This window comes from Lithobates pipiens, unplaced genomic scaffold (genome assembly GCF_037356315.1).
Source record: "Lithobates pipiens isolate NorthernLeopardFrog02 unplaced genomic scaffold, aLitPip1_a1.2 Scaffold_8, whole genome shotgun sequence".
In the NCBI taxonomy this organism is placed as follows: Eukaryota; Metazoa; Chordata; class Amphibia; order Anura; family Ranidae; genus Lithobates; species Lithobates pipiens.
Genome location: NW_027507903.1, coordinates 206525018 through 206542432, shown reverse-complemented (window position 1 = coordinate 206542432; position 17415 = coordinate 206525018). Strand labels below are relative to the sequence as shown.

The following is a 17415-nucleotide window of genomic DNA, read 5'->3' as shown; positions in this document are numbered from 1 at the left end:
TGAACCCGGCCTTAAGGCTGTCAGCAGATCGGTCTCTACAAACGCCTAAAATGGAGAGCAACTGAGCACGTGCAGAGCAGGGTGATACAGTGTATTACTGGATTTTGAACAGTATAGGTACTAATTTTTAATGTTTCATATAGCTATACCTATATAAAAGACTAATGTTCCACTTTAAGCTTAATTAAAAAACTGTGTTTGATCTGTAACTGCCTTGGTGCCCCACATGTGATCAGTGAACACCAGCCATTTTATGGTTAGACAGTTTGGTTGAAGACACAAGCAAATGTGACAGTTAGAGCCGGCTCGCATATGTCTGGGCATGGTATCATTGGTATTTTTAAAAGGAATCAGGTGGGGTTTCATTCACCGGTTTAGGTATAAATCTTTAAAGTGTATGACACTTGAAATCACACCTGAACCATACTGAAAATCATACAGGGCTCTATTTAAAAATGTGCCATAGCCAGCCCACACATATGTGAATCAGCTCCATAGGAAGCCGATTCGCTGGTTCGATGTCATGCAAATCAGATGCGGTTCAAAATGCATCCAATTCACATATATGTGAACCAAGCCTTAGCAATCCCAACATTTCAGGAACATAAGCCTGGGTTCACATATATGCAATGCACACTGCATTCCTATTCAAATCACATGCAATGTCTGTGTGGTGCGATTTGAGTCATTCATTTGTATGGCTCAAATTGCATCGCTTTTGCACAAAGAAAGGTGCAGGACCCTTTTTTTTCTGCACTGGAATTGGATCACATGGGTGTTCACACCCCTGCAATTGAATTCTGTCAATCACAATGTGCTTTGCAAACCATTTTGGAGTGTCGTTAACTTAACATTGACAACCGCTGTGCTTCACATTAACACTGTGCGATTTCAATGCGGTGTGGGAAACACACAGGATTCGCTGCATGGCATTTCCTGCATGGAATATGTGAACCAAGCCTATCAGATTTTTTAATCAATAGGTTTAGTTCCGCTTTATGATTTACTTCTGCTCAGGGGCTCTGGGCTTCAGCAAAATGGCAGCCTCCAGCAAGAAGAAAGGAGCAATGCTGGAGGCAATTTACAGCACACCCTTATTTTGGTAGCATAATTAGTACTGTGGAATGCATGTTCCTTGCTAAAGAACATTGCTTTTTATCAAGTTGTTAGGGTAACGTTTTACTTTCAGTAAAAGAAACATACATTACACATTGTTAGGCACACAATTGCCTTGATTGCCCTTAGATGTTAACGCCATTCCCAGCCAGTGCCATTAGAAGTGTCAGTGTACAGTACTATCACTGATCGATGTATCAGTGTCACTAGGGACGTCAGTGTTAGTTAGTGACCCTCCCAGCCAGTGTTTGTTAGCATCATTGCCTGCCTCCCTATCACAGTCCCACTTAAAGCCACTGATCACCACCATTACAATATAGCATCTATAAGACCCCTTTCACATTGGAGGCCTTTTTCAGGTGCTTTAGCACTAAAAATAGCACCTGCAATTCCAGTGTGAAAACCTGAGTGCTTTCACGCTGGGGTGCTGTGCTGGCAGGACGTAAAAAAAAGTCCTGCAAGCAGCTTCTTTGCAGTGCTTTAGGAGCAGTGAATACACCGCTCCTAAAGCGCCCCTGCCCATTAAAAGCAATGGGCAGCGCTGCCATAGCGGGCACTTTTAACCCTTTATTCAGCCATTAGAGGGGGTTAAAAGCACACGAAAAGCACCACAAAACTAAGGTAAAGTGCGGTTCAAACTAGCGGCTCTTTACCGTCGATGCCCAGGTGCTGGCAGTGAGAAAGGGCTCTAACTGTGTAAATGACAGTATATACCATAGTTTGTAGATGCTATAACTTTCATGCAAACCAATTAATATACACTTAATGGGATTTTATTTTTTTACCAAAGACATGTAGCAGAATGCATTTTGGCCTAAATTTATAAAGAAATTAGATTTTTTTTATTGGATATGTTCTATAACAGAAAGTAGAAAATATATATTTTTTTTCATTTTTGGTCTTTTTTTTGTTGTTTATATTGCAAAAAAACAACAACAAAAAAACCCAGTGGTGATCAAAAGACCACCACTAAAAGACAGCTCTGTTTGTATGAAAAAAAGTATATCAATTAAATTTGCATATAGTGTCGCAAGACTGTGTAATTGCCAGTTAAAGAAAAGCTCCAGGCTCCCCTCCAAAAAATTAAAGTGACTGTAAAGTTTTGTTTAAAAAAATAAAATAAAATAACAATCATGTCACACTTACCTCCACTGTGCATTTCATTTTGCACTGTGTGGCCCCGAACCTTGTTTTCTGGAATCCCCCGGCGGCTCTCGTGGCTCCTCCTCGCATCGGTAAACCCCCTGGGAGAAGCGCTCTCACGGGGGGGGGGAGGGGGGGGTTACCTTGTGGGTGCACTCCTGAATCCATAATTTACATCCATAGACACAGAATCCTGGACTTGGCCCTGCCCCCTGGTGCGTGAGTCATTGTATTTGATTGACAGCGGGTACTGGGGACAGGGCGTTTACAACCCCTTTAAGTCAGCAGCTACAAACATTGTAGCTGCTGAGTTTTAAAATGAGGGCACTTACCTGTCCGGCCATCCCACGATGTCCTCATCTGAGCCGATTCTTCAGTCGGATATCAGATGCTGGCGCCGCCATCCTAAGGGAAACTAGAAGTGAAGATTCACAGGCGGATTCCTACTCCGCATGCCCGAAGCGAGCTGCAATTTAGGAATGGACCGTAGTCTTCTGGGACCTGTGAAGTGCCCCAGAAGGCTGAGGAGGGAATGGGGGAGGGGCACTTCTGGCTCAGTTCACGAAGCCAGAAGTGGGAGCGGGTACCTCGTTTTGACAAAAGGTATAACCACTTGGCCTACGGAAGGTTTTACCCTCTCCCCCCCCTTCATTACCAGGGCGTTTTTTGCTATTCAGCACAGTGTTACTTTAAAGCGGAGCTCCACCCAAAAAGGGAAGCTCCCCTTGTCTGCCTCCTCCCAAAAGGTGCCAAATGTGACAGTGGAGGGGGGCAGACAAGGGGAGCTTCCCTTTTTGGGTGGAGCTCCGCTTTAAAGTAACACTGTGCTGAATAGCAAAAAACGCCCTGGTAATGAAGGGGGGGTAAAACCTTCCGTAGGCCAAGTGGCTATACCTTTTGTCAAAACCAGGTACCCGCTCCCACTTCTGGCTCCGCAAACTGAGCCAGAAGTTTGCCCCTGGTAATTAAAGAGGGGGTAAAACTTTCCAGAGGCCAAGTGGTTAATGATAATGGTTGCAGTGGGCAGCATGCCTCTCTTTTATACTATAAAATAGTCCAACGTTGCTGTGCATGCTCTGACCCTGAGGCTTGATTCATTACCTATGCATTGTTAGTTCTTTTTGCACCACAGTCCATTTAACAAGATTTCCTATGCACGTGCAAACCTGCAAAATGCAAAAAATACTATAAATGTATAGGTGTGACTCAGGCCTTGTCTGTGTTCCCGAGGCAGAGCTGCACTGCTCTGGGCGTAGTCTCCCAGTGATGCCAATTATACCGCATTTGTTCTGCATAGCAGCGCTTCTTTCTGCGCGGGCTTCGGAAACATGGCGGCTATGGGTCACCGGACGGCGTTCTCTAGTACTCCTACTAGAGAACGCGGGGTGATGACGTAAGAGAAGCGCCGGAGCGGTTGTTTCTGTACGCTGAGTGAGTGAGGTGGATTGCAGAGAACCGGTAGTATGGCGACAGCTCTGGAGAACTATATCAACCGTATCCTGCACTGAGTGTTGGCTTTCTGGCTTGTAGTTTACAGTAGTTGTGACTGGTTTAGTGTGCTGTATGTGTGAGCTGCTCACAGTTGCTCTTTTTTTTTTCCTGTGTATCCTGGGAATAGTTCCTACTCTGCCTGCTTACAGCAAACCTGAGTTTTGGTCATACAGGACAGAGCAACAACTTTACTGCCTCCCTTCTCCGCAGCGAGGTTATGGTTGTCACCTCTTTCCTTTAAAACCAGACACATAAATTATACAGGTTCTGAGCCTTACCTAAGGCACAGAGTGGGTTTATTTAGCAACTTAACAGCCCACAGAACCTGTGTAATTAATGTATTTGGTGTTAAAGGAATAAGTTTGCACCTGTTGGCGAGGAGCGCACGCTTCCGCCCGCAGCCCCCTGTTGGCAAGGAGCGCACGCTTCCACCCGCAGCCCCCCGTTGGCGAGGAGCGCATGCTGCTTGCACCGACACACACAGACAGCATAGCGGACAACAAAACCCCAAAGGAAGAGCAGAGGTGTGTCTTCCTTGTGTTGTCCACCGGGGTGTCTGTGCAGGCAGCGTCGTCACATCTACAAAATCTTATCAATTCGGATATATACACAATGGGAGATGAGGTCCCTGATGAATCCAGTATGGTGAGTAATGACATTCGGTGTCTGCGCTTCTTGATAGGAAGTGGCACACAGGATGCAGGGGTACAATGAGGCAATGGGGTTGATTTACTAAAACTGTATCATGCACAATCTGGTGCAGCTCTGCATAGAAACCAATCAGCTTTTTGTCAAAGATTAATTGAACTGATTGGCTACCGTGCATAACTGCACCAGATTTTGCCCTCAACAGTTTTAGTAAATCAACCCCAGTGACTTTCTGAAAGTCTGTGTTTGCAGAGGGTTAAGCACATCCTTACCTTTGACATTACCAGACCAGCTATACTTTCCATGTGGGGAAGAAAAACAAAATGTGGCAGCTGTGTAAGAAGCATGGATCCCTGTTGGTGGATGTACATTAATACATTTTCATTTAACTGCATTGCCTAAAACCAGTTTACGTCCTTAACAGACATTTTTCAGGAACAGTTGCCGTTATTACAGCAGACGGGAGGATGATTGTGGTAAGATTTTCTGTTTGAACAGAGTTGTCTACAAGCTATTGGAATAATAGCTGTAAATGTGTTAGTGTTGTGCTGCTGTTATGGAAGTTTCTTACTTTTTTTTTTTAGGGTTCTTGGACATGGTATTGATGCATCAACATAGGGCTGGGGAAAAAAATCGATTTAAATCTTGAGTTGAGAGGTCAAATCGATTCCAAATTTCAGCAAATCTATTTATTTATTTTTCTCAAGTCATCTTCCAGGACGGCACACCTGAGAGATGAGAGGCTCCTCCCTACAGGAAACACAATCAATCGACAGCTGTTTTAAGTCCCCACCCTTCCCCTTGATCCTCAGTTTTTGATTGTGTTTCTCCCTACACAGCGAAACTGTTTGTTTTTTTCCAAATGACCCGAAGCCTGGGGCTGGTGGTCTCCCCCTGGGAGCCGGACCACAAGCCTGGGAAGCCTCTGGGTCTGGTAGGATATTCTTGTCCTTCCTGGGGGGTTCCCCTATCTTTTCCTCAGGTCGGGCAGCAGAAATTGGAAGAGCCCCCCTGAGAGCTGAAGGACCCTGGGTACAGTGGTGTACCCAGAACTTCAGGGGCCATTATCCTGTCTCCCCCTCCTTACCTGTACAGGTGGCTGTTCAGACGGGGGTGCTGGCCATCGGTTCTTTCCAGGGGGATCTTGTCCCCGACTCCTGGGTCCCCGGTAGCTCGCGTGGGCTGCCGGAGAGGGCGTGGCAACAAGTACCGCGTCATTTTCAAACTTCGGGAAAATGGCAGCGGCGTTCTTACCCAGGAGGGAAGGCTGTGAGTCAGTAGGAGCAGGCGCCCACATCCTCCTTTCTCTAGAGCGAGGAGGCACCAGTTTACTACGGTGGATGTCTGCCTTAACCACCTCAGATATGAAGATGGGAATGAGGAATGGAAGGCATTGCCCCCCCCCCCCCCCCCCATGTATATAGACTGACTGGTACAGTGCAGGACACAGCCTAACCTGGCACCTCCCTATGGGGACAGCAGTTGGGGGGGGGGAAGCACTTTGGCGGCTATCCTCCTTGCGTGTGGACCATAAGGATGGAAAAGCAAGCCCGCTGGCTGTGGCAAAAAGAGGAAGACTACAACGGTGAGTACTTTACTTTCCTTTTGCCGTGGGAATTTAGCTGCAAAATCCCCAATTCCAGCCAGAGGGTTCCTGGGCATTTGAGATCTCACCTAGGGTCTGGATTCAAATAGCCCTTAAGCTTCTGCTAAAAACACCAGCTGCAGCCCCTCTTACATCAGAGAAGCTGTATGGTGGACAGGTGGTGCAGAGGAACGAGTGTGCCTAAGCCACTTCAGATGAGAAAGAGGTAGGTAGGCCATTGCTCCCCCTTCCCCGTGTATATACTGACTGGTGCAGTGCAGAACTTGGGGTCGGGATACAAATAGCGCAGACGCCACTGCTAAAACCACCAGCCACAGCTCCCTCTTACAGCAGAGACACTGTGGTTATCGCAGCAGTAGGTTGCCAGCCTCTCCCTACATGCCCAGTTGTGGTACATTTAGTAGGGATGAATATAGCGTACAGAGGGGACCTGGTAGATACAAAGTTACTTACAGGCCAGGTATACCACTGAACAGGTTATTAATTGGGCAGTGGTTGGTGGATTCAGAAGCTCCCCTGGTCAGCAGGTGCACTAGGTTACCGGCCCTATTAGCCCAGCTGCTAGGAATCTGAAGTTGCTTCACAATGTTTAAAAGCTGACCTAACATTCAAGGAGGGGCAGAGACCAAGCTACTGTGTGGCACAGTAGGGGTTCCCTTGTCACAGATCCTCCTTTTGGGGGTTGCTTGCTATAGTTAACTTTCATAAGCTCCAACCTCCCACTCCACCTTTACACTGTGTTTATATTATAGTGTAGGAGGTAAGAAGAAACTTTTTTTTTTATTGGTTTGGGCTACAATCCACTCAGTGGCAGATCTAAAGGCGATTCACCATAGATCGCTCCCTACATCCTTTTAATTGAGGATTTTCTGTGCAAACCTATGCAAGAGCTACATAATTGATTGTTTGAAGCCTGCAGATAGCTATTTACCTCCCAGGCTAAACTGGTAACCACCTCTTCTAGAGAGGTCTTAAATTGGTCTCTAGGGCTGGGCTCATTGAGACTTTAGTTGCTAATCAGCACCACCTGGATATGTGCTGGCTAGCGTTTGCTCAGTCTATGGAGGTAAGGTAGGACAACAACTACTACTAATAGTAGGGTGTCCAACCATTTTAGGATCTGTTCCTTCTCTGGTGGTGAGGGTTTAGTATCTACAGCCCAGGCTATGCCTATGAAATAAATTGCCTGTTGGTTATTTCATAAAGGGATAGACCATGACTCCTCATTGGCTGCACACCAGTAGACCTCAGTAGTGAAGGTTTGTGCTTGCTGGGATGTTTTTGTGGCACAGCAGAAATACACATTGAGATTTGTGACATCTCTGCTTAATAAGGGCTATATTGCTGTACATCAGAAATGCACTGCACTGAAGCTTGTTTGCTGTCCTTTATATACTAAAGGTACTGCTTTGTTTGGCTACAGATCAGAAAAATACAACAGTGAAGGTGATCTGTACTTTCTGGTTTTGTGTTGCACAGCAGAAATGCACATCATTGTGTCTGGTGACATCTCTGCTCATAATGGTTATATTGCTGCACATCAGACATACACAAGATTGAGGTCTGTCTGTGGGGCTTTGTGTCCTGTTTTACTGCCTTGTTGGTTACTTATCAGAAAGGCAGCAGTGAAGTCTGATGGTCCTGATTTGCGTGGTGCTGTGCTGATTCAGACAGTGCTATTAACAGCAATGGCTGCCGAGTTTAAACATGCGATTTGACATGTTGAGTCGCATGACAAATCATTTCAATATGGATGTGCTATCTCTATTCATAGTGTTTTATTGTTGCACATCAGATTTATACAGCATTAAGGTCTGTGAGGTTTTTGTGTCCTGTATTACTGCCTTATCAGAAAGGCAGCAGTGAAAATTGATGGTTCGAATTTGTTGGGCTACATAGTAGAAATACAAATTGAACCCCTGCCAGGTGTAGTACATATACTGCCTTTGGTAATCCGTGTAGCACCACAAAGTGGTGTTGTGCTGATTTTAGCCATGCGATTTGACATGTTGAGTCGCAAGGCCAAATCGCTTCAATATGGATGTGCTATCTCTATTCAGAATTGTTATATTGTTGCACATCAGACATATACAAGATTGAAGGTTGTCTGTCCTTTTATGTCTTGCATATACTGCCTTATTGGCTGCATATCAGAAAGGACACAGCAGTGAAGGTTGCTTGTCTTTTTCTGATTTTGTTTTTGCTGCTCAGCTGAGAGACACATTGAGGATGGTGGCCTCTCTGCTCAGTATTGGCATATTACTACACATCAGACATACACAAAGATTGAATGTTTGTGTCCTGTATGTCCTATATTTACTGCCTTATCGTTTGTATATCAGGCTAAGCAGTGTTTCTCATGGATCTACCTTTCTGCATCTTAGGGATACACAGCAGGGGTTTGTTGGCTGCAATCCTCCAGGGAGTCACAGCATTGGGGACCCCTTACTTGTTCGACCTGAAAATTGCTATTTGTTTTTTTTTTTTTTTTTTCCCTGCGACCTGTGTAATCTTGAGGTCTGTGGATCCAGGAATCAGGGACTGCTGGTGTCGCACAGACACAAATGGTACCCATTGGAAGCCATAGTATATGACTTCTCATGCGTCTTGCAGTCCCAAGTCGCAGGTTGGGTCGCACGGGTGTGGGAACCCTAAACTTATCTGTCCCTTCTGATTGAGGTTTTGCTACACAGCAGGAATACTCATCATGGCGTTATTGTTTTATTTTGCAGTGGACCAGAAAGATTGCAGCTGTAAAGGCTGTCTGTCTTTTTCCTCAGTGTCTGCTTTTATGTTGTTGCACAGCAGAAATACTCAAGATTGAAGCTTGTTGGTGCTTTCTGTTTCAGAAAAACACAATGCTGCAGGTTGCTTGTATCCTTTCACAGTGTTGGTTCTATCTGAACTACACTACAGAAGTGCATGACAGAAAGGATTGTCTTGTGTTCCATATTTTTCCCTGTGGCATAGCAGAAATGCACAACACGGGAGTTGGTGTTCATATTAATCTTATAACTGTATTTGGTGGTTTGTCAGAAATACACAACATAGAAGTTTGGGTCTTTCTGTCTTTATAGCCTTGTTTTGCTGTACATAGGTAAAGCACAAGAGTAAAGGGGGTTCCTGTCCTTTCCGTATTTATATATCAGTTATGACCTAGCTAGCTGCACTAAAGAAATACGCAGCATTTAGGGTTTGCTTGTGTCTTAATGTTTTTACGTCTTGGCAGCACATCAGAAAACCAGACTATGAGGACTGTTTGTCTACATTGAGGTTCAGATTTGGGTCTCTTCCCATATTTGATATATTGGTTTAGCTAGTCACACTCAGGCACACAACATTGTTGTCTATGCTTGTGTCCTTTCTGTCTAAATCTATTGTGCCGTGCCCACAATCTATGATCATTTTATTTGTGATATTAATAATGCATGTATCACCTTTTGTATTTCAGCCTTCTTTTCCATGGAGGGGCCAGGAGTTCGGGCTGCAGCTGCCACATGTCAGAAAACCTTGACCACTTGCATTCAGGGATGCCAGAACCATTTCCTAGGGTTGAAGCCCTGTAGGGTTATGGGACACTGGAGGAAGGGGATAATGAATCGCCCTGTTTAGTAAGAACTTGGAGAGTTCTGTTCAGAGGAGTATTAGGGCCTGAGGATGAAGTATAAAGATGTATACCCGATCGAATAGGTTTCGGCTCGGTGCATGGCCTTCATTTTGCCCTTTTAGCAAAACTAGACATAGCAATATGGGTAGTCTACTCCTGCTAGGGACTTTAATCTCCTGAAGAAGGCTCTCAGGCGTAAGTAAGGACATAGATTGGGCATGCCTTAAACCCAGGGTTCAAGCTTCTGTTAATCTATTTCCCTTAAGTAGGCTTCCCTTTAGTCTTTTGCTGACATAAAGATAAAAGGGAAGCAGTTTTATTTCCCTCAACAGGATAGTGTTAAGACAGGCCCTCTTATTGATTAATGTAGTGTCCTTGTCTTACACAGGTCTCTTATTTATCTTTTTAGTGGTTCTAAGTAGCACCTACAGGCATAATAGGCCATGGTTGTTAGATGTGTGAGATAGGCAACATTGCTAACCTACAAGTTTAACATGTTTTCTGATTCCATTTTTAAGAGCCCATTTCACCTAGATACTGCATCTGAAGCGGAAAAGGCAGGAACATCTGTGGAGCAGACCTGCAGATCAGCCGCATGATCCAGCTAACATGCCTTCATCAAGCATATGAGCGTATGGAGTGGAGGTAAAGCTCACTGCAGAGCCAAGGTTCGCCAAGAGGGTTTTGCAGTGGCCCCACCCTAAGGTAGGCCTGAGGTACTTGTTTATCCTCTCAGGTGTGCCGTCCTGGAAGATGACTTGAGAAAAGTACCAGTTACTTACCGGTAACTGTCTTTCTGGGAAATCTTCCAGGACGGCAGGCCTACTTCCCGCCCGTTGGAGGAGGGAAAATTCTAGAACACTAGAAGGTGAGTACCTATGAGGAATGATTTCCCTTGTGAACCTGGTTCAGGAGTTACTTCTCTACAAACTGAGGATCAAGGGGAAGGGTGGGGACTTAAAACAGCTGTCGATTGATTGTGTTTCCTGTAGGGAGGAGCCTCTCATCTCTCAGGTGTGCCGTCCTGGAAGATTTCCCAGAAAGACAGTTACCGGTAAGTAACTGGTACTTTTTTCCACCAGGACCGGCGCTGACACATGAGGTGCGCTGCGGCCAGGAGTTTTTAGGCTAGGCCACAGCTTCAGCCTAGTCTGCGAGGCCGAACGCCTTGGCCTCGCCTAGAAACTCCTGCCCGCAGCTCCTCGGGAATCGTGAATCGAGTTTTTTTTTTTTTGTTTTTTGGGAAAATCGCCCGGCTCTACATCAACATCAGATTCCTAGCAGAAAATTCCTGTAAAAAAAAATAAAATCAAGGGTGAGCTGTACAGTAAATACACTCATTCACACGCGTAATGTGTGTTTAAAAAAAAAAAAAAAAAAAAAAAAAAAGCAAGGCTAATTGGCTGCTAGGATTTCTTTTACATGAAAGCCGGCATCATTCTGGTATAACCACTCAAAGTCCAGCAACATATTCTTGTTGGGCATATATTGTAATCTTTTTTTTCTTTTCTTCATGCAGCCTGTGGGCTGAATGAAAAAAAGAGATTGATTGGTGGGTATGCCCACCATTAGAATACCTCCCTTCATCCACCCACTTCTAATGATGGGCTTACATGCACCATTTTGTTAACTGTGGTGGTGAAATTGCCTCCTGCAGCACGGAAGTCGCTGATTTACATATCGTGGGAGCAAACACTGTTGCTGTCAAGACAAATCAGAGAACAGGGGCATATCATAAATTGGGTCAATGGACTAATATGACCGCAACGTACTAATTTTAACTATGCTCATGTCAAGGGATAGGCCCAGAAAGGTCTTAAGTTAGGAAACTGTAATTGGTTTCCAATCTCTGGCTAGGGAGGACAACTGGGGATTAACAGCGATGAATTGACCAGCAAACAAATAACTTTGGTCCACAACAGATCTATAGAGAAACGCGAATAGAAATCAAGTGACATAAAATTAACTGTTTACACCTTAATTCTGGGTTGGCCAGTGAATGCAGGACGTATGGGTGCTGCAGAAGTGGTGGGCACAATGGGCCTGTCTTTTTGTCTTCTTGTTGGGCATGGGACACTACTTGTGCATGCTACCTCGCCAGCTTGAACTTCACTTATGGGACTCGCCATGTCCCCATGTGTTACTGCAGTGCTGGATGTACGACCAGGGTGTACTGGGCCGCTGCTGGTGCTTGCCAGTTCACCAGAAAGATGAGCGGCACTAGTACTTCTCTGCTCCATACGAGCCCTGTGGTTCTTGCACCTCAACAGCAGAAAAAGAACGGGGTCAGGGTACGCCTGACCTTAGCGCTGACGACAGAGTTGTGGTCCCTGCCATCTCTCGTGGAGCCGCTATCGTCTACAGGATCGTATTCTGAGCCTGAATCTGACAGATGAGTGACTTCCTCTTCACTATCTGTCATGCTCAGAAATGTGTAGGCCTCTTCACTAGTGTACCTTCGATTTGCCATTTTGGGCTCTAAATTTATGGTACACTAGTAAGCTTCACAGGAAAAAAATTTCCTAGGCTGTCAGCAACTGTATCAAACGCTACCAAAAAAAACTGTTAGCCATCGCAGGGAATAGGCCTGACTCTGCGAACGGTGCAGTTATGTGTTTTAGTAAGTAACAGTGATCGATTGATACTGCACTTGGGTGGGCTGGGCGGAGGCGCAAAACGCGGGTGCTAGCAGGTATCTGGGCTGATCCCTCTAAGCCCTTGTACACACGGTCGGAGAATCTGTCGGAATGAGTCTTATCGGACCGTGTCGTCAGATAATCCGACTGTGTGTGGTATGCATCGGACTGATTCCATCCGAATCTCCGTCCGATCCAAATTTCCAACATGTTGGAAATATTTCCCGACCAACTGGGCCGGACGGACCTAATCCGATCATGTGTAGAGCATTTTGATCGGACCAAGTGCCACGCATGCTCAGATCAAATTCCTACATCAAAGCTATTGGCTACTAGCCTGAATGTAGTCCCATCGTAACGAAATTACGTCATCACGTTCTGAAAGATCGGATTTTTCGCCAACTTGGCCAGACCGTGTGTATGCAACAGTTTCGGACACAATCCGTCGGACTAAATCCAACGGATTTGGATGGCAAAATCTCCGACCGTGTGTACAGGGGCTTACACTGCATTTTTGGGAGCCCTAAACTGCTGGGGACGCTAATATAGTTCTGATTAGATATTAATCCGTTCAGACACTATACCACTAAGGTAGGTGCATGCTGCATGCATGGGTGTTAGTGCTACTGCCACTAATCTGACGCTCCCTGGGGCGACGCAGACTCTAACTGACCCTAACTGATATCATCTGCAGATCAGAGAGTTAAACCTTCATTGGGTGCCCTGTTACTATAAAAAAAAAAAAAAACAAAAAAAAAAAAACACTAACCAGCATCACCAGTAACACTTATACGGCGATCACTGGTGACGAGGTGAAAGGGTTAACTAGGGAGCAATCAGGGGGTTAAAACCTTAGGTAATGTATGGGGGTACCTGATGGTGAACCTAACTGGCTAACTAGCATCACCCGCGACACTAATATGGCAATCAGAAAAAAGATCACTTAGTGACACTGGTGACGGGGCGATCGAGGGGTTAAACCTTTATTAGGGGGAGTTAGGGGCCTACCACTTACAGCCCTAACACTTCTAACAGTCACAAAATGACACCAATGCAGTGATCAGTAAAAATGGAAACTGCTATTGATGTCACTGTGATGGGGGGGTGATTTGTGTGCATACGTGTACTGGTGTTGGTGTGCTGTTGGTGCAAGTCACTGTGATGTCTTCTCTTTTCGGGCTTGAACGAAAAGGCTATACAAGGCAAGATGACATCACTTCCTCTGCTTCTGTTTACAGTTTCAGAAGCAGAGGAAGCTTCTCATTAGTCAGGAGCAATCGTGAGGGAGAGGCCACGAATCGGTGGCCTCCCCCTCAGGACAGATTGCTACTGGAACAATGCCAACCACCTCGGGCAGCGATCGCACCCCCCGCCCGCGAGAGGGGAGTAACGTACATGTACAGGTACATTACTCTGCCTGCCTGTGCCATTCTGCCGATGTATATCATGGGGCAGCTGTTTGTTTATATGTTCTCATCCCCACAAGGGGTACACATTTCTTGCATTTATAAATTGACCAGTTTATTGAACTTGTACTATATTTAATTGGGCACTAGTTCTGAGTGTAGCCTGCTATGTTAAATACTCGCCTTTATCACAGCTATAGCAATCTTTACTGTACCTTCCTGCCCAGAAACATTCCTGCTGACTTTGTAGTGTGCACACTTGCCACAGATCATTCATTCCAATCCAACAGGGAGAAAGGTAAGTATTTAACATAGCAGGCTGCACCTAGGACCTGGTGAGTAACGTAGTACAAATTCACTAACAGTAAACTTGCACTTTGTCCAGCTTGGGTTCATAATTTATAAGCCCCCACATTTCCAAACTCAAAGGTTCAATGTAAGCAATGGTCACTTTTTTTATTTTATTACATCAGTGTACATTTTAAAGGCAATCTGTACTGAGAGAAGTATGTAGGATGCCGTTGTTAAATCACATTAAAAGTATTGCCAGGCTGTTCTAAACAATTTCATAAGTGCTTTTATTTACTGACAGAACCAGCATGCAGTTAATTCTGATTTCACTTGCTGCATGCCCCTTTTAAGGGACTCAAACCAATGGCCATTGTTAGCAATGGCAGCCTGTGTATTCCTGAAATGTGTGTGTGTGTGTGTGTGTGTGTGTGTGTGTGTGTATATATGCATGTACTTCACTGTTTGTTTTATTTCTTTTAAGGGAACACTCAAGGGTTTTGATCAGACAATAAACCTAATTTTGGACGAGAGCCATGAGCGAGTATTCAGCTCTTCGCAAGGAGTGGAGCAAGTAGTACTGGGACTATACATTGTACGAGGAGACAATGTGTATGTATTGTGATTTTTTTTTTTTTTTATATTGTATTATGTATTGTATGTGTTTACCTATACAACCTTTGAAACTGGTGTTTGTAATGTGGGGGTACACACAAGACAATTTGTGTGTGGGGTTTTTTTTTTTATGTTTTTAACCCAGTGGGCTGAACAGGAAAAAAATTGACAGATCGATGTATTAACTTAGTGATGTTAGTGCAGCGATCTCTCCCACGGTGCTATTGTGTTCTGACAGGGGAGCTGCCCCTCCACCAGAACACATTGATCAGTGCTAGCAGCCATTGGCCGATTGGATGCTGGTTTTCCAACATGACTGTTCAACAGAAGCTGGTCATAAGACAAGCTTCTGTCCAACAGACCGCTGTACACACAGGCTGAAAGTGGACTGGTTCCGGCCAAACTGGCTGATTTTTAGCCCTTGTATACCCAGCCTAAAGCTTTGTACACACGATTGGATTTTCTGCAGGGAATTGTGCGATGACAGACTGCCAAAAATCCGACCGTTGGTACGCCTCTTCAGACAATTGTTGTACAACTTCTGTCCAACAAATGTTTGATGGCAGGCTGGTAAGTTTTGGGCGGACAACAGTCTGTTGTAAAATTTTCGTATTGTATGTACACGAGTCTGTCACACAAGTCCAAAGTGCAAACACGCATGCTCGGAATCAGTGCTCACCAAACACGACATTAGCAGAAGGTGCCCAAAGGGTGACACTCAAGAGCTGAAATTCCATGTGGTACGTCACTACGTTCATGTTTGGCTGAAAATTGTGTGCTGTTAGTATGCAAGACAAGTTCCTGGCACATGCTCTTCGGACAAAAGTCTGACGCTTTGTTGCCCAACAATCTGATCGTGTATACGAGGCTTTAGGCTAAAAATGCTTTATGTAGCACACAAAATTTGTGGTGTTGATTACTTGCAGTGCTCCCCACCATAATTTTCCATGTAGACACTGGCTTGTATGAACTGCCAGGTATACTCGGTAATATCAGCCTGGAGTTGTCCCTGGCCATCACATGGTGCAGTGCAAATTTTGTTGCTAGTGCTGTGCACATTATCTCTTGCAGGGTGCCGTGCTTATTGACACAGTGACCACCAGACTTATTTATTTATTTATTTTAACTTTTGGTACTGTAGTGCCATATGCACTGCAATTGCTGTAATTTTCAGACCAGGACTGAGGAAGAGGGGGGGGGGGGGGGGGGGAGGGAAGAAATTAAGTGTACTGGGGGGGGGGGGGGGGGGAGGAAGGAAGGTTGCAGAGAGGTCTGTACAGAACATTTGGTGAGAGCGGGCTGTACTGAGGAGGATTTGGGAGGGGAAGAGGGCCTTGGAATCTTTACTGTGGGGATTTACACTTGGTGAAGGGGGTCATTTTTGGCTATACTGTGTACACTGGCCTGTACATTACATATTTCTGACCCTTGCACTCTGTGCCTTACATACTCCTGACCCATAGCAGAGTAGGCTCAGGTTTTATTTAACCATGCCCCTTTTAGGACCCTCTCACTGTTACCACAATTTGACCTTACCCACAATTCTCCAAGGCATGCATAGCATATGCCACATCATCTCTCTACTCATAATGCCTTTACTTTTTGATGTTTAGGCCTTCCATGTCTTTTTTTTTTTTTTTTTTTTTTTTTTTTTAATTCCAAAATCCCATGCCAAATTGTTGCAGGGTGTGTTAAAAGTGGGGTGGGGTTTATGTATGTGGCTACAAATGAGGTGATATTTTTTTTTTTTTTTTGTGTGGATCTAGTGGTCATGGTCAGTAGGGTGTCGCAAGAGATTTCACTTTGAAAATTTGTTAACCTTTGTACATGATGTACAGAATGTGGTAGCACCCTGGTCAGAACAATGCCCCTTGTCTTGTTTGTTTATAACAGTACCATATTTCACAGGAAGATACTAATTGAATATTGTTAAGAATTTTCTGCTTTTAACTCTTTCCATCACTCACTACAGAGCGGTCATTGGAGAAATAGACGAGGAGACGGACTCTGCATTGGATCTGGGGAACATCAGAGCAGAACCTTTGAACTCTGTTGTAAATTGATCCCTGTGTAAATAATGAGCTGTACATGATTTTATTCATTATATATGTTTTCTTACAAGCGTTTGGATAAACATCATATGTATTATTATTGTTGTTGTGTTTACTTTATTATGTATAATAAAATGTTTGTACATTTTTAGACTTTTTCTTCATGCTACTATGGTCTGTATTTAGGCTATTTGCTTTGTATTATAAAGAAGTAAAAGAGCAAGGAATCCAGGCTGATATTCTTGCACCCACTGGATTGCTGCTGTTAGTGGATTTAGATATATTTTTTTTTTTTTCACTTTTAAAGCTGTAATTCAGGCATCATCACAGGTTGCAATATTGTATCCATTCTGTATAGCAGTTCCCTCTGCAGTAGAGTTGATTCATTACACTGTCAGTGGTGAGCACCGTACACTTAGCAGGGGTCACCCTCTTAGTATTTCCTCTTCTGTCTTTCAGGCTGGGTTCACACCGTTTCAAATTGGATGCGGGATCTCAGCATCCAACTTGCAATAGCAGGTGATTTTTAACGCCTCTCTTTGGAGTCGGTTCACATATCTCTGCAGTGGGTTTGGTGCGTTTTGCACAAAAACTGTGTCTTTTGGTCCATTTCAGGTCTTAATTCAGCCCAAAATTTGGGCTGAAATCAGACCTGAAACGGGGGAACAGCACACACCGGACTCCTGGTGTGAACTGCACACGACTAATATGTGAACCGAGCCTAACTCTTCTGGTTGAATGTTCTTAAGGCAAATTTCTCTTAAAGGGGTTGTAAACCCTCTTTTAAAAAATAAATAAAATTAAACTT

The 17415-nt window shown here is 44.6% G+C and overlaps 1 protein-coding gene across 1 annotated transcript; it reads left to right on the top strand.

The window, feature by feature from the left end:
* The first annotated feature begins 3602 nt into the window (after positions 1–3602).
* LSM8 (LSM8 homolog, U6 small nuclear RNA associated) lies at positions 3603–16758 on the top strand. The gene is made up of 4 exons (XM_077473406.1): positions 3603–3753; positions 4834–4874; positions 14426–14553; positions 16529–16758. Exons 1-4 carry the CDS (start codon positions 3723–3725, stop codon positions 16617–16619), a joined length of 291 nt encoding a protein of 96 aa, XP_077329532.1. The 5' UTR covers positions 3603–3722; the 3' UTR covers positions 16620–16758.
* The last annotated feature ends 657 nt before the right edge of the window (positions 16759–17415 follow it).

What these genes read in the sequence shown, in the direction of transcription:
- LSM8 (XM_077473406.1), top strand. Translation starts at nt 3,723, where the DNA reads ATGGCGACAGCTCTGGAGAACTATATCAACC. An exon ending in CAGACGGGAGGATGATTGTG is followed by an intron (nt 4,875 to 14,425) that starts GTAAGATTTTCT and finishes ATTTCTTTTAAG; the next exon opens with GGAACACTCAAGGGTTTTGA. An exon ending in ATTGTACGAGGAGACAATGT is followed by an intron (nt 14,554 to 16,528) that starts GTATGTATTGTG and finishes CACTCACTACAG; the next exon opens with AGCGGTCATTGGAGAAATAG.